General features: G+C 58.3%; 3 protein-coding genes across 4 annotated transcripts in view; 2 read left to right on the top strand and 1 right to left on the bottom strand.

The window, feature by feature from the left end:
- Window positions 1-84: 84 nt before the first annotated feature.
- On the top strand, window positions 85-6788 carry E2F4 (E2F transcription factor 4). Of its 2 annotated transcripts, none has more exons than XM_079759912.1 (10): window positions 85-274; window positions 666-775; window positions 916-1077; window positions 1381-1424; window positions 2145-2206; window positions 2414-2720; window positions 3371-3592; window positions 5475-5522; window positions 5727-5771; window positions 5878-6788. In XM_079759912.1, the coding sequence occupies exons 1-10, from the start codon at window positions 140-142 to the stop codon at window positions 5991-5993; spliced, it is 1251 nt and encodes a 416-aa protein (XP_079616038.1). In that variant the 5' UTR covers window positions 85-139; the 3' UTR covers window positions 5994-6788. The 2 variants fall into 2 exon arrangements, with proteins under 2 accessions (XP_079616038.1, XP_079616037.1); XM_079759911.1 differs by having other exon boundaries at window positions 96-323; window positions 670-775.
- Window positions 6789-6977: 189 nt separating this feature from the next.
- ELMO3 (engulfment and cell motility 3) lies at window positions 6978-11492 on the top strand. Its single transcript, XM_079759907.1, has 20 exons — window positions 6978-7269; window positions 7406-7446; window positions 7539-7611; window positions 7777-7827; window positions 8043-8212; window positions 8293-8392; window positions 8481-8632; window positions 8714-8792; window positions 8915-8965; window positions 9052-9174; window positions 9264-9395; window positions 9497-9598; window positions 9699-9807; window positions 9916-10052; window positions 10150-10313; window positions 10420-10532; window positions 10621-10725; window positions 10828-10910; window positions 10994-11080; window positions 11167-11492. Exons 1-20 carry the CDS (start codon window positions 7192-7194, stop codon window positions 11377-11379), a joined length of 2163 nt encoding a protein of 720 aa, XP_079616033.1. The 5' UTR covers window positions 6978-7191; the 3' UTR covers window positions 11380-11492.
- Window positions 11493-11655: 163 nt separating this feature from the next.
- LOC307092598 (uncharacterized protein) overlaps window positions 11656-20696 on the bottom strand; it is a gene marked incomplete at its 5' end in the record, with an annotated part of 13124 nt that continues 4083 nt past the window's right edge. The window contains 5 exon segments of the mRNA XM_079759913.1: window positions 11656-14247; window positions 14334-14551; window positions 14764-14907; window positions 15035-15250; window positions 16402-17394. Coding sequence (XP_079616039.1) covers window positions 14079-14247; window positions 14334-14551; window positions 14764-14907; window positions 15035-15250; window positions 16402-17394 — 1740 coding nt within the window. The 3' untranslated portion in view covers window positions 11656-14078.

Here is a 20696-nt window from a genome sequence, read left to right as displayed (position 1 = left end):
AGGTTCCCTAGAAGAGAGCGGAACGGAAGCGGAAGCTGCGACGCTGGCGCCGGCGGCTGGGCGGTGAGGAACGGAAGCGGAAGTGGCGGCGGCGCCGGCCTGGCCTGGCCTGGCTGAGGGGAGGCGGCGGGCGGGCGCGATGGCGGAGGCCGGGCCACAGGCGCCGCCGCCCCCGGGCACCCCAAGCCGGCACGAGAAGAGCTTGGGACTTCTCACCACCAAGTTCGTGTCGCTTCTGCAGGAGGCCAAGGACGGCGTGCTTGACCTCAAGCTGGTGCGGTCCGGCCTGAGGGGCGACAGAGGGGATGTTGGAATAGGCCTGGGCAGGTAGCGGGAACTCATAGGGCGACCCAGCGGAGCCCTCAGAGAGCAAGCCGCCATCCGTGTGCTTTCTCACAAGTGGGAGGTCGGGAGCTGTTTAATTCATTCGGCTGAGGCCATTGGGTGTCAGCCCTGTGCCAGCCTCAGGGCGGCAGGTGCTGGTCCTCGTGGCCCTCCCTGCCTGGGGAAAAGAGCATCAGAACATCAGTTTAGTTTGTGCCAGGCCTCTTTCCACCCTGCGGTCCTGAGCAGCTGTAATGCCTGGGAGGAGGGTTGGGACTGTCCACCCCCTTTCCACACCTGAGAGTGGGGCTGAGCATCCTCCCCTCTGTTCTCTCTGCCAGGCAGCTGACACCCTAGCTGTGCGCCAGAAGCGGCGGATCTACGACATTACCAACGTGCTGGAAGGTATTGGGCTGATCGAGAAAAAATCCAAGAATAGCATCCAGTGGAAGTGAGTGGAGGCACCTGGGAGGGCAATGGGATCTCCTATCCACAAGTGTTGGGTTGGGCGGTGGAGGGTGCAGGAGAGAGCAGGGTCCACGGGACCCAGAGTTCCTGGCAGTCCTCCTCAGCCCCTCTCCCTGGGCTCAGGGGCGTGGGGCCTGGCTGTAACACCCGGGAGATTGCGGACAAGCTGATTGAGCTTAAGGCAGAGATCGAAGAGCTGCAGCAGCGAGAGCAAGAACTGGACCAGCACAAGGTGTGGGTGCAGCAGAGCATCCGGAACGTCACAGAGGACGTGCAGAACAGCTGATATCCTCCTGGCAGTCCCTGCTCCTGGGGTGTGGGCGAGGGGCCCTCTAGTCCAGCTGGGTTTGCATTGTGGTGTCCTGGCTTTATCCCTGCAGCTCCTGGCCAGGTCCCAGCCTCCTGCTTCCCTCTCAGAGCCCCTCTCCCACCAATCTTGGTCTGTGATCCCTCCCTTCTAGACCCCAGGCCCCAGGACTTTCTCCGAGGGCTTGTATGTTAGACCTCTGCTGAAGAGCTGGGTCTTCTCTGTGGTCTGCCATCTGTCACCATAGGCAGGGCATCAGTCGTTCTCCTTAACCCCCACACCTTGGCCTACGTGACTCATGAGGACATCTGCAGATGCTTTGCTGGTGAGCAGAGCCTGAGTGGGGGGAGATGGGGTTGGGGCTGGGCTGAGCCACAGCCCTGAGCAGCGGGTTCAGTATCTAAAGAGCGTTCTGTCTCTTAAGAGAGTTGCTGGGGCCTTCCCAAAGAGGAATCAGGCAGGATAAGTCCTGGGTTAGAGGACCACTGGGGCCCTGTGGAGGCCAACCATACTGAGAGGATACAGGAATTCTGGGCTGGGTCTCTAGGTCAGTCCCCACCTACATGGTGCCTTGGGTTTGGCTTCTCAGGTGTGATGAGCAAACATAAGGGGAAAGTGTCTGTGTGCTCATGCGTGCATGCTTGTATGCAGGGGGCCATGATGCCCACTTCCAGCCTGTAGTTAGTTCACTTGCATTGTGGATACAGGAGCTGTTCCTTCTCTGTCTTTCATCCCACAGACTGGTCCTGGGGAAGGGATGTTGGCCTTGGCCAGAATACCTATACCTAGGGAGCAGCCCTCAGTTGGGGAATGAGATACTCATGGGCAACAATTTTTTGTTCTACATGTTTGAATTCAGATTTTCTGGTTAGTCACCCCTGGGGTCTTAAAATGAGAAAAGCTTTAGTTCTTTGTCCCAGCCACTGTGGGGATTGGGTGTCTAGCCCCTCAGAGACCGTGATCTTCCTGCTCCAAGGGATAGGAACCCCCATTCCCAGCTCAGATTGAACCCCTGGGCCCTGACCCATCCCCCTTGTTATTCTAGGAGACACTCTTCTAGCCATCCGGGCTCCTTCTGGCACCAGCTTGGAGGTGCCCATCCCAGAGGTGGGTGCTCAGCTCAGGCAGGCGGGGTTGGCTGAGGGCGGGTGCTGGCTGTGGAGCCCGATAAGTCTCGGGTGGGGCGGGTAGGGGGAGGCCTGAGGTTTCGGGTTATCTAGGAGAATGGACAGCCTGGGGTGAGAGAGGACACTGTGGCTCAGGGTCAGGCAGGAGCCAAGTCTGCTTCCAATTCCCCCTGCCTCACACCTCTAGGGCCTCAATGGGCAGAAGAAGTACCAGATTCATTTGAAGAGTGTGAGTGGTCCCATCGAAGTGCTGCTGGTGAACAAGGAGGCATGGAGCTCGCCGCCTGTGGCAGTGCCTGTGCCACCACCTGAAGATCTGCTCCAGAGCCCATCTGCTCTCTCTACTCCTCCACCTCTGCCCAAACCTGCTGTGGCCCTGCCCCAGGATGCCTCACACCCAAGCAGTCCCCAGGTGACCAGCACCACCACCACCATCTGTGTCCCTGCTAGCATCGAAGCCCAAGGGATGGCCAGTCCAGCAGCTGAGATCATAGGTGAGGCATGATGATCATCTGGTAATGGGGTGATCTCTGGGGCCCAAAAGGCAATACCTCAGTTGTGGGATGCTGTACTCAGAGCTGGAAGAGACCTTGTGGAGGTTGTCTTTTCCTGGCCCTCAGCTGGCCTCTCCTTGCTGTGACAAGGGAGCCTTTTTTCTATTTTTTAAAAATACGTTTTTGTTGATTCCAGAGAGAGGAAGGGAGAGGGAGAGATAGAAACAAAGGTGATCACGCCCCCTACTGGGGATTGAGCCCACAACTCAGGCATGTGCCCTGACTGGGAATTGAACTGTGACCTCCTGGTTCACTGGTTGACCCTCAACCACGGAGCCACACTGGCGGGACAATGAGAGCCTTTTTAACAGGGAATCTCTGACTGTGTGAAGGGACATTAGTGGTGGCAGTTTCCCCCCAGATCCACCTGTTTGACTTGCCTTGGCAGCCTCTGCCTCAGAGGCCTCATGCCCCTGTGTCCTGCAGTACCTCATTTCCAGATGACCTCTTTGGGGGTGACTGGCAGTACCTAACTCTCCTTGGGCCTGGGAACCAGGGCTGGAGTCATCCTGGTCGTGAGTTCTAGCACAGCTAGTTTCAGTATTCCATTTCCTGCCCCAAGTGACTGGGTTTGGGCCATGTGGTTGCAGTGAGTGGCGGCCCTGGATCTGATAGCAAGGACAGTGGTGAGCTCAGCTCACTCTCGCTGGGCCCGGCAGCACTGGACACCCGGCCACTGCAGTCGTCTGCCCTGCTGGACAGCAGCAGTAGCAGCAGCAGCAGCAGCAGCAGCAGCAGCAGCAGCAGCAGCAGTTCATCTGGACCCAACCCTTCTACCTCCTTTGAGCCCATCAAAGTGGATCCCACAGGTGGTGAGTTCTTGTCCCATTGGGAGCAAGGAGAATCCAGCCTCAGCCAGTTTTGGGTCAGAAACAGAATTTGGGCTAGAAACCCAGCTCTCCTATCTCCTCAGCCAGAGCTGGCCAGCATGAGGGCCAGTCCTTGCTGTCAACCCTGCCTAGACCAGAGCTCTGCCAACTAGAGTGAGGAGCTTGGCCTCCCTCTGGTGCCCCTTTGTCCCCCTTATTGGTCTGACACAGAACTCCCTGGCCCTCTCTCAAGCCCTGCCTGCCACCCTTGGACTTAGGTCTCAAGAAGGCGGAAGCACTCTCTTGGGGAAGGGGCTGTGGTATGGCCCTCAGGCTCCAAAGGTAGGCAGCACCTTCCCCGGAGAGGTGATGTTATCTGCCTGGAGTTCCATCTCCATCCTGTGCTTTGAGTGTTTGCTTTTTCCAGGACTCATTCTCCTCAGCCCATAAGCACCGCTCCCACTAAAGGACACTTTGTCCTCTGAGTATCCCTCTCTCACCTTCCCTGTCTCCTCTCTAGACTCTGAAAAAGTCATCTCCACTCCACTTCATATGTTGGTCTCCCAGTCACCCTTCGGGTTGCAGCAGTCAGGACCTCTGTACCCACCTCACACCCCATGCTCTTGATACCCACCCTGACTGCCAGCTCCAGCTCTTCTGCTCTTGCTTCGTATTGATGCTTTTTCCTTCTTTGGCTTTAATGATACCAGCTCTTGGCTCCTCTTACCAGCTTCCCTTCTGGCCTCTCCCTGGTGATTCCTTAACCATTGACACTTCCCGGGTCTCTATCCCATTCCACACCTGCGGAGGGCTAGATGAGCCCCAGCCTCCGTCTTGCCTAGATCTTTTGCCTGAACTCCATCCTTGTGTCCATGTGCCTTCCTCTGCACATCCAATGGGCACTTCGTTTCCATGTGTTCTTAACTGAAACTTGCTTTTCCAGTTCCAGCTCCTCCTATTCCTCACCTCACATCACCTAAGTGAGTTCTATTCCAGATATCTCTTATATCCCCAACACTCAGGGTCACTGCCAGCCACCTCTCCTAAATTCTTCAGCATCCTCTTTACCTCAACTGACAAGGGTCTGTCTGAAACACAGCCTAGCTGGCATCCTCTGTTTACAAAAGTACCTTTAATGGCTTCCTAAGGCCTGCTGGATAAAACCAGAGCTCCCAAACGTAGCCTGTGACATCCCTGCCAGCCACGGCACTCCTCCCCAGCTTCATTTTCCTCTGCTTTACGTGTGAATCCTCCTGGTGAGACTTTTGTAGCAGGGTTGTCACCCTGTAGCACCAGCCCCTGTTGAAGTGTCTGCCTCCTCTGCCAGGTGTGGTGTCTGAGCCTGGCACCAAGGAAGTGCTCAGTAAGGGCAAGGATGGATAGGGCATTCTTCCGGCAGGATATCCTGCATCAGACAGGAAGTCCTGCATCAGACAGGGTATCTTCCATTACACAGGGTATCCTGCATCAGACAGGAAGTCCTGCATCAGACAGGGTATCCTCCATCAGACAGGGTATCCTGCATCTGACAGGATATCCTCCATCAGACAGGGTATCCTGCATCAGATAGGGTATCCTGCATCAGTCAGCGTATGCATGCTGGACCCAGAAAGGGAGTGGTCTCCTTGCCCTTCTGCAGCACTTCTGAGTTACAAGGGAGTACCAGTCACCTGCAATGAGCCTTTGGTATCCTGGACTCTGCACTGAGGAATTTGTGTCAGCAAGGGAGACCACAGATCATGCCAGCCTGGCTTAGGGCAGGGCTTTCCTTTCTTCAGCTTTGTGGAACCCCAGGGTGGATGGTATAGGATCTGAGAAGGTTGGGGGCTAGAGTGGGACCAGGCTGGCCCTCTGTGCCCTTGAGCATGGCTTTCTTGTCTTTCAGTTCTGGAACTCCCCAAAGAGCTGTCAGAAATTTTTGATCCCACACGAGGTAGGTAGGGCTGTGTTCCTCCTTGGGGCTGGGAACAGGGCACAGCTTATTGGATCTTGCAGCTTCTGAGGACCTATGGTTGTGATTGGTACCTGGACATAGTGTAAAAGTTCCTGATGGGGGCAGAGGGAGGTCCCCTTCATGGGCTTTGGTGGGTGGAGAGGCAGGAGCCAGAATGTAAGTGAGGTCTCCCTTCTTCCCCAGAGTGCATGAGCTCGGAGCTACTGGAGGAGCTGATGTCCTCAGAAGGTGGGTTGCCCAGGAAGGTGGGGGGTGGGTGTGGACAGGGGGTTGGGCGGCTGTTGGGTGGGGGCCTTGTCCTTGGCCTCAGGCCTCAGCCTGGTGCTCTCTGCAGTGTTTGCCCCCCTTCTCCGCCTTTCTCCGCCCCCCGGAGACCACGATTACATCTACAACCTGGATGAGAGTGAAGGTGTCTGTGACCTCTTTGATGTGCCTGTTCTCAACCTCTGACTGACGGGGACATGCCCTGTGTGGCTGGGACACAGACTGTCTAACCTGAGGGCTGCTTGGGGACCTCCTACATCTCAGCCGTACACACAGCTTGAGAGCCACAGACTCCGGCTTCCCCAGCTTTCCCTCACTGCACAGTTCTGGCCACAGCCCCACTCCTGCACCGACACCTGCATTGTGCTGGGAGAGCAGAGGGGCTCAGCTCCCTCCAAGGTGGAGCCAAAAATATTTGCTTCTCCTTTTCTGGAGCCTTCCCCCACCTGTGTCCTCCCTGTGCCCGCCCTGAGCCCAGACTCTGCTGCCACCCAGTCGCACAGAGTGAGGAAACACATTCACTCCATAGGGCAGCTTGTCTAACCTCCCCCTTGCCCTGTTCCTGTCAGCTCTTCCCCCTCCCAGGAGGAAAGCTGGGGTAGGGCTGGGCACTTGCCAGCACCACTCCTTGCCTCCTTCACTTCTCTCCACCCCTTGGCCCTAGAGCTCCTCCTGGACCTGCCCTTAGCCCTGACCACCTGTAGGTGATGTTGGGGGAAGGGGGTGGGTGCTAACAGGAACAGAGGTCTCTAGCTAGGAATCTGGGCAGGTGAGTCCCTGAGGATTGACCCAGCCTCCCTCCTCCCTATAGCCACTCTTGTTTATTCATTTACCCTCATTAGAGCCATTTGCAGAGATTTAGAAAGATTTGCAGTAACGAATGGATTCCTATATAAAGATTATTTTTATACTTTTTTGCAACAAAAGGAAATTGTAATATTTGTACAGTGTCCAAGTGAATAAAGATCGTGCCTAAGGCTATCTCTGGTCTGTTTTTTTTTGGGGGGGGGCCTTTCCCTGGGACCGCTGGATTGGTGGTGGGACTGGGTGGGTCACCTTGCTGGAGAGGAGGTGTGGCAGAGCCAGCTGCCCGCCCTCCCTCCCTACTCCACCTGCCGCACCTTGGGGCGGGGCGGGGCCGCCTCTTCAGGGCGGGACAGGGCAGGCGCCGGCCTCCCACCCCCGGACTCCAACCCGGAACTAGCCTCGGCTCCCTCGGGAAAGCCGGCGCCGGGCCAGGAGTGGGCGCCTGGGCAGTGAGTGCGGGCCACGGGCTTCAGGCCGCGGACAGAGGAACGCCCTCGTCCCCAGGGGCCCAGACCCAGTACGCCCTTGGCTGGAGGTTGCAAGGTGGAAGGTACAGGTGTCCCGCCCCGGCTGGACCATGGCGCCCCCTCGGGACGTGGTGAAGATCGCCGTTCAGAAGCGTGACGCCATCCCGCAGCTCATCCAGCTGGACCAGGTCACCCGGCCGGTCCGGCCAACATCACCCCACTGCCCACCTCTGGGTCGCCCTCTTCCCCTCGAAACAGCCCACCCTACCCCTTCCCCAGGTTCTTCCCCACTCCTGGTCCCGTGAGTGACAGCTTTTCTTGCAGGCAAAGCCCCTGGCCGCTGTGCTGAAGGAGGTGTGCGACGCGTAAGTGCGGGCCTGGCCGGCCAGGGGGTGGGGGAAGGGTTGGCGGGAGGGGGCGCCCCTTTCCTGCCCCACTAAGCCTCCTCTGCCCGCAGGTGGAGTCTGGCTCACTCTGAACGCTATGCCCTGCAGTTTGCTGATGGGCACAAGAGATACATCACTGAGAATGTGAGTCCCTTCTCCCCTTTAGCCCCTTCTAATTCCTGATTCCTGACCCTGATTCCTCAGACCCCTCATCCTCAGGGATCTTTCATTGAGTTCCAAATCCTCCCTCATTGACAACCCCAATTAACCAATCCTGAGAGCCCTACTTCTCTCCTTTGTCTTCTCCAGAACCGCTCAGAGATCAAGAATGGCAGCATCCTGTGCCTCAGCACCGCCCCAGTAATGCCCCTCCTGGTCCCGCCCTCATTCCCTGCCCCGCTGGCTTTTGTGCCTCCTTCTGTTCCCCTGTGCCTCTCCCTGCCCCAGGTCCGCAGGCCCCAGTCACATCCCTGCAGTGCTCCACCTAGTGGACACCCCAGTCTCCACACCTCCAGTTCCCACTTCTTACCTCCACCCAGCCTCCTCACCTTCCCTTCTGACCCTATCCCTGCCAGGACCTCCAGGCTGAGCAGCTGTTAGGTGTGCTGCAGAGTGGGAGTCGTGAAGGGCGCCGGGAAGCCCTGCAGCATCTCGTCCTGCTGGCTCCAGACATGACCTTTGCCCAGGAGGTCATCAGCCGTGAAGGGCTTCAGAAGCTAGGCACCATCATTGAGGAAGGGGATGAGTGAGCATCGGCTGTGGTGGGTGGTGGACATGGGGGCTGGGGTCCTGATGGGCCCTGCTCAGCCCCAGATATGCCCCCAGCCTAGGAGAGGAGCTGGCCCTCGCACTGCGGGTCTTCTTGGAGCTCATGGAGCACGGCGTGGTGTCCTGGGAGACACTCAGTATCCCCTTTGTTAAGAAGGTGGGCTTTTCTAGGGACAGCAGGTAGGGGCAGTGGGGTGGTGTGAGGATCTGGCCATGCATGCTGACAACCCCTACCCCTCTTACAGGTGATACGCTATGTGAACATGAACCTGATGGACGCATCTGTGCAGCCCCTGGCCCTCAGGCTGCTGGAGAGTGTGACCTTGAGCAGCCCTACCCTGGGTCAGCTGGTCAAGAATGAGGTGCCACTGGACAGGCTGCTGGTACACATACAGGTGTAAGTGTCTGGGGGTGGGGCACAGATGAAGGGAGTGGGGCCAGATCCTGGATGGCCGATTGAGCCCTCTTTTTGTCCCAGGATGAATCAGCAGCTGCAAACCAAGGCCATGGCACTGCTGACAGCCTTGCTGCAGGGGGCCAACCCTGCTGAACGTAAGGTGGGTGTCCATCTGGTGGATGGATGAGGGGCAGGAGCTGGTGGGCACTGTGCTCTACCGCGGGCCTAGGGTGGGTGCTCTGGTGAGGCTACATCATCTAAGCCCCCTTCCCACCCACTCAGCACATGCTTGACTACCTGTGGCAGAGAAACCTTCGCCAGTTCATCTATAAGGTAGGAAGCCCTGCGCCAGGCGGGCCCACCCACTCCTCCTCCCGCTGTGAGCCCACGCTCACACCCATGGACTCGCTGTCCTCCAGAGCATCATCCATAGTGCAGCCCCCCTGGGCGACGAGATGGCTCACCACCTGTACGTCCTGCAGTCCCTTACACTGGGGTTGCTGGAGCAGCGCATGCGGACACCACTGGACCCCTACAGCCAGGTGGTTGCCTTTGAGATACAGAGGCTGGGGGCAGCTGGAGGTTGGCCTTGAATCTGTGATCGTGACCACCCCCAAATAATGCCCCTCAGGAGCAGCGGGAGCAGCTGCAGGCCCTGCGCCAGGCTGCCTTCGAGCTGGAAGGGGAGTCTCCCAGTGCCGGGCTGAGTGCTGACCGGCGCCGTTCCCTCTGTGCCCGGGAGTTCCGCAAACTGGGCTTCACCGTGAGTGACCCTCACGCAGCTCCCCACCCCGGCCTCAACCCAGGGCTGCCGTTGTTCCAGAGGACCGGGGCCTTCCTCAGCTGCCTGTCCTCTTCCCCCAGAACAGCAACCCCGCACAGGACCTAGAGCGTGTGCCCCCTGGCCTGCTGGCCCTGGACAACATGCTCTACTTCTCCAAACATGCACCCAGTGCCTACAGCCGGGTCAGTGTTGGGTGTGGGAAGAGCGGGATGCCTGCCTATGATGGGTCCCCATGGGCTTAGCTGTGACTCCCTGCCCCTTTCTCTGCTCCCACCACCCCAGTTTGTGTTGGAGAACAGTAGTCGTGAGGACAAGCACGAGTGCCCCTTTGCCCGGAGCAGCATCCAGCTGACGGTGCTGCTGTGTGAGCTGCTCCGTGTCGGGGAGCCCTGTGAGTGGGATTGGGCCTGGTGTGTCCGGGAACGGGGGACGGAAGGGCAGAGAGGGCCAGGGGCTTCACATACTTCCTCCCTGAGCCCCTCCTGCCCCCCTGCTCCAGGCTCCGAAACGGCCCAGGACTTTTCACCCATGTTCTTCAGCCAAGACCAGAGCTTCCATGAGCTCTTCTGTGTGAGCATTCAGCTTCTGAATAAGACCTGGAAGGAGATGCGGGCCACACAGGAGGACTTTGACAAGGTGGGTGGGTGGGAGCTGGAGACCGGGGCCAGGGCAGGGGGCTATGCAGGGGAGGGGTCCAGAGCTCAGACCCTGAACTGAGCCTGGGTGGTACCAGGTCATGCAAGTGGTCCGGGAGCAGCTGGCCCGCACGCTGGCCCTAAAGCCCAGCTCCCTGGAGCTCTTCCGAACCAAGGTGAATGCACTCACGTACGCGGAGGTGCTGCGACTGCGCCAGACTGAGCGGCTGCATCAGGAGGGCACGCTGGCCCCTCCCATACTGTGAGTTGGTGGGAATGGGTCCCAGTCCTAGCCCCCACTTTCCCTGGTACCCCATGGGCCTTGTCCCAGGTCAGTTTCGGTCAGCAAACCCCCTCCCCCGACCCAGGGAGCTTCGGGAGAAGCTGAAGCCAGAGCTCATGGGCCTGATCCGCCAGCAGCGTCTGCTCCGCCTCTGCGAGGGCACACTCTTCCGCAAGATCAGCAGCCGGAGACGCCAGGGTTGTTGAGCGGGCAGGGGGCAGAGAGGGTCTGGCCTGGGTCAGGGCCCCTCTGCTCACTCCTTCCCTCTTCCCCTTGCTGCCCATAGACAAGCTGTGGTTCTGCTGCCTGTCCCCCAATCACAAAGTGCTGCAGTATGGGGACGTGGAGGACGGTGCCCACCCACCTGCCCCCGAGAGCCTCCCAGAACAGCGTAAGGAGGGCAGGGACAGGGGCAGGACACCTGCTCCCCCAGACCGCCCCATGCCCCGGGATGCCTGGGGCCCCGGTGGTCAGCCCAGTCTTCCTCCCGCAGTCCCAGTGGCTGACCTCAGGGCACTACTGACCGGCAAGGACTGCCCCCACGTCCGGGAGAAAGGCTCAGTGAAGCAGAACAAGGTGAGGGCAGGGGGGTCTGGGCTCCTTCCCACTCGCCCTGCCCTGCCCCCCAGCTCATTGCTCGTGGTTCCCTTCCTCCCCAGGACCTCTATGAGTTAGCTTTCTCAGTCAGCTATGACCACGGGGAGGAGGAGGCGTACCTCAACTTCATCGCCCCCTCCAAACAGGAGGTGAGTGTTTGGGGGGCTGAGCTGAATTGGGCAGATGGGCAGGGGAAGAGACTGGCAGGTCCTCATGGAGCCGTCCCCGCCCCCAGTTCCACCTGTGGACAGATGGGCTGAGCACCCTGCTGGGCAGTCCCATGGGCAGTGAGCAGACACGGCTGGACTTGGAGCAGCTGCTGACCATGGAGACCAAGCTGCGCTTGTTGGAGCTGGAGAACGTGCCCATCCCTGAGCAGCCACCCCCCATCCCCCCACCCCCCACCAACTTCAACTTCTGCTATGACTGCAGCATCACTGAACCTTGATAGGGTGGCCGAGGGCCACAGCAGCTGCCACTGTGGTGGCCGTGAAGGGTGGAGTGTGCAGCAGTGCAGACGCCCTGACCAGCAGAGGCTGCAGCAGGAATAAAGTCTGCTTGGCTCCTGGGTATGTGTCGAGCCAGCTGTGAACCCTGTGGGCCAAGCCTGCCTTAAAACTCGGTTGGTGCAGGAGATGTGGGCATCGGGCCAGGGCCACAGCTTGGGGTCACAAACCTGGGCAGCTACAGTTGAGGGGCTTGTCCTTCCTCAGGATGAGTCCTCAGCCTCCCTCAGTGCTGGGCCTGCAGACAGGGCTGGCCTCTGTTTGAGAGGCGCCAACCAAGAGAGTGCTGGTGCTACCAGCCAGGTGAGGGAGGAGGCACGGCCCCAAGGGGACGCCTTCCTGGGCAGCATTTATAGGGGCCTAATGTGGGAGCCATGTTCCCAGAGGCCTCTGAGTCTGAGCTCAGTCCTGAACCGTGCTTGGCTGCCTTGTGTCCGTTGTGGGACTTGGAGGCCCTCTGGTGAGAGCAGGAAAGGGAGATGTGAAGCTGGGCCTGCCCTGTGTTGAAGGGCAGATTTAAGATTCCAGAAGACATCCCCCAGTGGCGGGAGGATATTCTGACAAGAGGGAATTCAGTGCAGGGAGCCTGGATTCTGATGAAAACCCACTGCAGGAGGGTGGGGATGGGCACAGGAAGGCCAGAGCTCCTGGGACCAGAAGTGGCTGGGGATTGGGCCCAGCTGGAGGTCACGCTCAGAGGCCCTGGCCAGGGACCTCAAGCCTCTGAGGCCAAGGGGAGCACACCTGCCCACAGGACAGACTGAAAGCTTCACCACCCACTGACCTCCTTTTCCACTCTTCTTGCTACCTCTTCCCAGCACCTCCTCAAATGTCTTTTTTACAATGTTAACCATCAACATGTTGCCTTGAAAAGTGATGAAATGACATCTCCTTTGGAGAATGTACTGAGCTTCCCCTCCCCCAGCCATGCTTCTGACTCAGGCACCCGGAGACTTCCCACCACATTTGGAATAGTCTGCTGTTTAGTTCAAGGTGGAAGTAGGGGTGGGGATCCGAGATGCTGTTAAGTCTCCCAGTATTCCTTGTCAATGGTCCAGTCCCTTTTGCAGGCCACCATCATCTTGACAAGAACCTCCTGGCTTCCTGTCTCCAGTCTTCTCAATACCAGCTACCCAAGCTGTTCTAGAAAACATGAAGCTGATCTGACCACACACACTACCCCCATCCTGTATTCGTCAGTGTCTCCCTATTGTCCAGGGGGTAATGGTCATGGTACCATGATGGGCAGAGTTGAGATGGGTTGCAGACATGTGGTTTAGGCCCTGCGCAGGGTTCTTGGTGCTTGGCCCCTGCTGGCATCCTCCCTGCATCCTGTTGGGGCCTAGACACCCCCCACCCCAGTGTCAGCTCTGGCCTGCCATGTGCACACCTCCCCCCCCCTCCCCGTCCCTTCTGCTTGATTGCCCCCTTCTCTCTCTGCTCACTTTTTCTGCTTTGAGTCCTTCCTTGACCTCCCAGGCTAAGCTCATGACTCCCCTAGGTCCCCAGTCCCAGGTGCTGTTGCTCTATTTGTGCACACCCTGCACACGGCTGTCCCTGCCTGTTGGCTGTTTGCTTCTCCAACTGCCCTGGCGGCTGGGAGAGCTTCACCACCTCTGAATCCCCACAAAAAGCAGGCACTCAGGCGGCCCAGCTGGCTGCTCCTAGAACTGATGGACAAAGTGTAGGTGGACATATGGAGGGTCCCACAGACTTTCTAAGAGCTGCTGTTGAGAATTCACTGGTACTGTTTAAGAGGTTGGACTAGATGACCTCTAAGGACCCTTCCTACCTAGAGGCTATTTGCTATCCTTCTTGCCTCCCCCCCTGCCCCCCCAAAAAAAGACCACCTCATGGACTCGGGCATCATTAATCAGTATGTTGCTGGGGTCTGGCTGGGCCCAGTGCACACAGATGTGCCTTTGCTACAGGACCTGCCTGGGAGCTCATGCTGGGAGAGGCCTCCAGACTTTTGGAGTCTCCCACCATATGGGGAAGCTGGGACCTGCTTAGGGGCTCCTATGGGGCTTTGGGCCACACCCGAGGAAGTTGTCTGGTGTTTCCTCCATTGTCCCTGGACAGGGCAGGGCTGCTTCAACTGAGGTGGGGAGGGGAGGGGCCCTTTAGTTTGAGAACTTCAGATAAAGAGGTGAAATCTGGAATTTTTAATCTTGTTTGGGTTTACAACAAAGATAAAGTTCAGTGCTGGGTATCTTTATCTGAAGATACTGGGTAGGGGACTGGGAGCTACTAGTATAGGGAACAAGGTAGGGCACAGGCCTTCGATGGAAGTAGGCAGGGCAAGAGGGGGGCTGCTCCTCTCCAGCATCCGACCCAGCCACCTATGGGCCTGGGCTTCCAGACCCAGGCCTGGCCAGGAGATGAGGAGCTGGCATTTCCAGGGGCCTGTGGCAGCCTCATGTAGCGGGCAAGAAGCCCCTGCCGGGCTGTGGGGCAGACTGGGGTAGGAAGCACCCCGGGCTGCCCTGGATTAGCCCCACCTCCAGTCCTTGCAAAGGTGTTTATAGCTTAGGGAAGGGGTTTATAGCAGAGGGAAACGAGGCACCGAGTCAAACTCCAGGTCAAGAAGCCAGGGCTAGGGACAGGAGTCTGAGCTACTGGGCTGCTTACTGACCTGGCCTCAGAGTGTTAGGGTCAGGTCAGCCCCTCCCACGAAGCGGGACTGGATGCAGATCACCTGGGGCAGTTGGGCTTGGAATCGCCTGACGGCAGCCATGCTAATACCAGGGCACATTGCGACATCTAACCTCTGGATCTGCTTGCACGCCTGCCCAATGGTATCCAGTGTTCTGCAGGAAGACCCCTGTGTGAGTGCCTGGTCCGAGGTGGGCCCCAGCCCAGCCCAGCCCCTGCACTGGCATTGTCGGACACTCACTGCTCTGTGAGCCGACTGCAGCTGGACAGGTTGAGGTGATGCAGCCTCGGCCAGGAGCTGGCTGCCTGGGCCCAGCCCTCATCACTGAGGAGGCTGCAGTGACTCAGCGCCAGGCGCTCCAGGCTAGGGCAGCCCCTGGCCACAGCCACCAAGCCCTTATCTGTGAGTGCTGGCAACAGGCTCAGTGACAACTGCCTCAGCTGGGGGAACTGGAGCACCTGCAAGGATGGAGGATGTGGGGCTGGGGTGTAGTATGGCACTGGAGCCAAGGGCCAGGGGCTCTTCTAGGTTCCCCACCCCCAGCAAAAGGAGAGGCCATACACAGCAGAAGCCAATACGAAAGGAACATTTTCTAAGCAAAAAGTGGGTGGGCCCAGGCCCCTGGCTCCAGCCCCAGACCCTCAGCCTATCCACACCCCCAGTCCCACACCTGTGCCAAACTGGCATCAGTCAGCTTGCTGCAGGCTGTGAGGTCCAACTCCTGCAGGGCCTGCAGCATGAGCAGGGAGGGGCCCTGTGGCTGGGGAGAAGGGTCCATGGGGCCTGAGGCCTGATGCTCCAGCTCTCGGTGTGGCTGTGGGAAGAGGCCCCTGCTTCTCAGTTCCTCCCGAGTTTGGCCCTCAAATGCTCCTGGAGAGAGACTGAGGAGGGCAGGTGAGCCCAGGGACCACCCACCCTTCATGACCTTGAGGTTCCCACACCTGGGCTTTCTGCGCTGGCTCGTCACTTGGTTCCCCCAGCCCCAGAAGCCCCCAGTCACGAAGCTCCTTGCACCAGGCCAGGCGCAGGACTGAGAGGGGAGTGAGGTAAGTGCAGATGGCCTGCAGGGTCCGGTTGGTGAGGGCCACACAAGAGGATAAGTCTAGCACTCTGAGACTCGGTCCCAGCGCTGGGATCAAGGAGAGCACTGAGGTGTCCTAGGAGGAAAGTGGAGAAGGGAGAGAGCAATGGAAAGATGGCTTGTGTCTATGTTGCCATGCTTGGCAAGGGTCACTAAGAAGGTTCTGTCCAAGCTTCTGGCCTGACAGGCAATAAGGAGCTAGCAGAGGGCCCACGGAGGGAGGCCATGATGTCCCTGTGCTGGTGAAGGTCGGAGTGGACACGGGGAGCCATGGGGCTAGGACACCAGGAGGAGTTTGCTGGAGAATAGAGTTTGGCTGGGGCAGGAAAGATGCTGGTAGAAGTGTCTCAGGTATCTGCCCTGACTGTGCTCCCAGTCCCTGCTGAAGGGGTGGGCTGAGGCTGCCCTCTGACCACAGCTTATTGGACCAGTGGTGGACATCTGTCCCAATCAGATATGCTCCCTCTAGATTTTGAAGCAGAACTGTGAGGTCACAGTGGGCACAGGGCTGCTACCTGGCAGAAGCAGTCGTGGTGGGGGGAGTGGGAGCTAAGGGCGGAGTAGAATAAACTAGTTTGTAGAGAGACACAGACACACAAGAATGTGAGGCTCTAGGGTCCAGCTAAGAAACAATAGTGGTAAAAGGAAGATGGAGGCGGGCAGGGGAAGACAGGCACTGTGGGGAAAGGTTTGAGAGGCAGTTTTCAGGTTGGGAATACCCTGGTCACAGTGATAGATTGAAAAAATAACCCACTAAACAAGACTGCCATTGCCAAGACAGGGATGCCGCCCAGAGGGACAGGGCTGAGCCCTATTGAGGAGACTGACAGACAGAAAGTGACTCTGCTGCCCCCACATCACATTACCTCCCTTGGTGCCCCTCCCCATGGGGCTCAGTTCTGTCACCTCCTTCTCCAGCCTCCCTAGCCTCTGGAACACCTGGTTTTAGTGCCCCCGACTGCAGTGGTCACTGAGCGCTTGGCATGCGCAGTGGATGCCATCTCACGGGCTGGGCCTCCCTTTACCTGAGCCCACAGTGGGAGCTGCCAGGAGGGTGCTGGTGGCCGCACAGCCACACTGTCTTGTCTAGGCCCCTTTCCTCTTCCAGAATGTGTTCCAAGTTCAGTTCTAATACTTGGACACCAACACCAGGCAGTTTCTCCCTCGTACCACACCTCCACTTCTCCAGCCCTGGCCCAGGGGAGGAAGGAAGGGGTGGTGGCTCACCTTGAGTGAGGAGCAGTAGGCCAGGCTGAGAAAGGCCAGTGGGGGTGGAGCTCTGCGCACTGAGCCCAGAGCCTGGGCCAATACCCGCCCGCTCACTAGGCAGCACTCAGCCATGTCCAGGCTCTGCAGCTCCCGCAGGCCCCCAAGGGCTGTGCATCCCGCATCCGTCAGCCGCTGCAGCTTCCTTAGGCTCAGGCGCTGCAGGTGCCGCAGGCCCCGGCTCACAGCCAACAGTGCCCCGTCAGCCAATTCGGAGCAGCCGCTGAGGTCCAGGGAGGTAAGGCCTGGTTGCTGGCAGCAAAGGGCAGCCACAGCCTCTGTGGAGAGGTCCCGGCAGCTGTGCAGGCTCAGCTCCTGCAGCTGTAGCCCGGCCACCTGGCCCAGGGCCTGCAGGGCCTCAGGTGGCAAGCCAGTGCCACTCAGGTCCAGGGCGCGCAGCCTAGCAGCCCGCTCCTCCACGAATCGCAGCAGGTTGTGGAAGGAAAGTTGGGATGGGGAGGAGTCCTGGGGGTTGATGGAGCCCCAGGCTGGGCCTAGCTCGAAGGTGAGGTGACAGTAGGCCAAGGAGAGGCGCTCTAGGCTGGGGGCGCAGCTGCTTAGCCTGTTGAAGCTGAGGTCGGCCAGGTCTCGCAGGCCAGCCAGGTTGAGCTCGCGGAGGCCGCTCAGTGCCTGCTGGACCTGCTGTGCGGTTTCGGGTTGAGCTAGCAGTGTGCCCGATGCAAAGAGGCTGTTGCAGCCACTGAGGTCAAGGCTACGCAGGACCGGACAGCCCAGGATCAGGGCCACAAAGGAGGCCTCTGTGGGGCTGCCCCCACTGAGGCACAAGCTCTGCAGGTGGGGGCCCAGGTGGTAGGCAATAGACTGCAGCACCTGGTGTGAAGCTGGTGAGCCATCCAGGTTGGTCAGGCCGATGCAGGAGACGCCCCTGAGGCCCAGGCTCTTGATGGTTGGGAGAGAGGCCGAGGACACAGGGATATTGTACCGCACATTTATCTAAAGGGCAGCAGCAGACTTGGGTTAGCCCTCTGACCTCGAAGCGTGCTGGGCATCAGATCTGGTGGCAAGTTGCTGGTTAGAGGTTCAGGGCAGGTCAGGGAAGGACCCTTCTACACAGGGGGCCCACTATGGTATGAAATGTCATGTGTGGTTGAGGGGTGCTAGTGGGAAGTGGGAGCTGGGAGGATAAGACACACTGGGGCCCAAGGGGATTGATGACTATGGGGAGGACATGAGATTAGTGATGGATGGGCCTAGATGCCTATGGAGTCCTGTGAGGAGTGGGGAGTTGGCATGCAGGGTACAGGAGGGGTAGGGGATGGCCTGGAGGAGGCCCAGAAAAGCCTCCAGGGAGCAGGAGGACCTCAACCTTTGGGACTTGCAGGTGGCCCTGAGACCCATGGACTCAGCCGCTGGTATTAGCTAATAAGCAACCAGCCTCCGCTACTTTCTCAAGAGCATATACATAGCCCTCAGATCAGCTGAAGGCGGGAAGAAGCGAGGCAGGTGTCACTCACCACAACCCGCTGTGGCCCAGATGCCAGAGATCTGGGGCAGGCAGTGAGGCTGAGGCCCCCTGGTGACTTCAGTGTCTCAGCCACATGTTTGCAAAAATGGGTTTTGTGTGTAAGTGAAAATGTGTGCATGCATGCATGTGTGTATGTGCACACACTAACTCTGTGTTGAGCTCCACAGGCTCCAGTTTGAGAGTGCTTGTGATTCCAGAGGATCTTCTCTGGAGGGTCCGTCTTATCCAGGTAAGGAAGGAGAGCCTCCATTTCTGGGGGCAGGAACCAAGAGAATGAATCTTTGCCCAGCCGGTGTGGCTCAGTGGTTGAGCATCAACCTATGAATTCCCAGTCAGGGCACATGCCCCGGTTGCTTGGCTTGGACCCCAGTGTAGGACGGGCAGGAGGCAGCCAATCAATGAGTCTTTCTCATCATGGATGTTTCTATCTCCCTCTCTCTCTCCCTTCCTCTCTGAAATGAATGAATGAATCTCAGGGGCGCTGAGGAAGTTGAGCTGGCCCTGCCTTGGAGGAACAGGCGAGCGAGAGTGGGGAGCAGACAGCTGAAGCGGGGGAGGCAGGAGGCCAGCTCAGGGCTAAGTCGTTGTGGGAATAAGCTGGCTTGTGTAGGAGTTTGGGGAGCCCCCAGCTAATGAGATGTTTTTACAGAACCTTCCCTGACCTTGTGCCAGAGGGAGCTAAAATGCAGTGGGTACAGGTCTTTGTGGAACAGGTCTGTGGCAGGAGGGAGAAAAGGGTTTGGCTTCTAAAATCCTAGCCCTGTTCCTCAACCCTGAGGATGCCCAAGTTGCAGGCAAGTGGTACTCAAAGAGGCTCTTGTCTTAATGTATCAGCATGATCCTGATGCAGGAAAGCAAGCTCCCTGGAAAACTGCCCTGTCAGCAACTGTAAGAACACACATTCCCTGCGGTGCCCCACAGAACATCAAAGAGAGCAAAAAGGTAGACATGGCACACAACGTGCACTCCTGTAAGATATCTGTCCACAGGATCCTCCCAGGAAGACACATGGAACTCAGCCCCAGGTGCGGAGAAACCAGCCTGACTTCTGCCCGAGAGAAGCAGTCATCTATGGCTACCGTGGTGTCATCATGGGGAGGAATGGCTGGTAAGTGATGGGGACCAGCTCCTGGCTGCTTCCACAGGGATTGGGGGGTCAAACCAGGTTCCCTTTCCACACCCCATTCCGAGCGAGGTCATTATGTATGAGAGGAGCGCTCCCCACATCCCCTCATGGACACTGGGACACAGTGGGGTAGTAGAGACTCCCAAGGCCCTGGGTCCCTCTCTCAGATTCAGGAGAGCTGGGGAACATCCCAGTGTGAGGGTGGGAGGAAAGATTTTGGAAAGGGAAGGTACAGCAGGCCTCCAGCCATTTCCACGCTCTGCACGCCAGATGAGCCAGTCTGATGATGCATGGAGTGAACTATGGCTGGGGGAGTGCAGAGCCTGCTGGTTACCCAGGCAGCACCCGCCCCCTCAGCCACCCCCGCAGGCCCCGGCTCCTTCTGCCTTCAGCCTTCCTTCTTTCCCTTCCTTCCTGAGCCGGGGGGTGTGGGGTGTGTGTGGGGTGGGGTAAGGGGATGGGGGTGAGGGGTGGAATGTTCTCTTCTCTCCCACTGCCTCCCTATAAACAAGGTAGACAAACAGTGAAGGAAGGCACTGGCAGTCAGCCCGGGGTCCAAGTTCAGGGCTGGTAACAGTGAAAGCCACTGGATAAAGGGGCAGGGCCTGGCCTAAAGGACTTCCAGCTCACCCGCCTCCCTGCTCTCCACCATTTTTCTTGGTGGGGAGGGGGCAGCCTCTAAGTCATCACCTGGTGGTCTAGCCTGGACTCCAAGTGTAGGAGCTCAGGAGCAGCCTTTCAGGGATATGTATCACCTGTGGGGGCAGAGCAGCAGGCTCCTGGGTCCTTGTGTTTGGTCCCAGGATAGCAAAGCCCCCTTCCCAGGCCCTAGGAAGATGCTTCTAGAGGCTCAAGAGAGGACTGCAAGGGTAACTACTCCAGATTTAGCCGCCCTAGCCACAGAGGCCAGCTAGCCCTTGGTCTCCTCCTTTCCCAATGCTGGTGTCTTCAGAGTAAATGCAAAGTCCTTTGGGAAATGCCCTACACCTGCTAAAAGTGACACATGTCCTTTGACTATGAGAGGCCAGGATTGCGTTGTAGCTACTGAAGCCCGAGCTGAGGCTTCAGGCCTCTGTGTGCAGACTTGGAGAGCCACCTGATAGAGAAATGGCCCTCTGTCTGCTGGTACAGAAATTGAAGGCGAACACACCTGTTCTCTAGAAGGCCTTGGAGGAAACAGGCCCTGGAACTCAGGGGCTTGGGTGTTTAGAGAGGAGTTAGATCTCCAGATGAAGGCAGAGGTGAAGGCAGAGGAGGGCAGAAGCTGAGATGTTCTAAGTTCTTCACAGTGACCAACCCAGCAGCAGGCAACCAGCCCCCAACCCCCACCCCTGGGAACAGGCAGAGCCTGGGTGTATGTGGGGGTGCTGCTTTGTCTACTTTCTTATTTGAGAAAAATTGGGAGTAAATGGGGCAGGTCAGGGAGAATAAGAAGCCACTGAGTCCAGCATCCTAGCCTGGCCTGGTGAGCCATAGGCCCTAATGTGGCCTTGGTGAGCCAGAACCTTCCATAGCACCTACGAGCTGGGGTACTACCTCCTTATCATCCTGCCCAGAAATCCAACTACCAACTAGATTTTACCATCCAGATGTCTTACTTCAAGTTTTAAACAGGTCCAAATCAAATTCCTTCAGACAGTAATC

This window comes from Cnephaeus nilssonii (genome assembly GCF_951640355.1).
Source record: "Cnephaeus nilssonii genome assembly, chromosome: 20".
Classification (NCBI taxonomy): domain Eukaryota; kingdom Metazoa; phylum Chordata; class Mammalia; order Chiroptera; family Vespertilionidae; genus Cnephaeus; species Cnephaeus nilssonii.
This window is presented reverse-complemented; position numbering and strand designations above follow the sequence as displayed.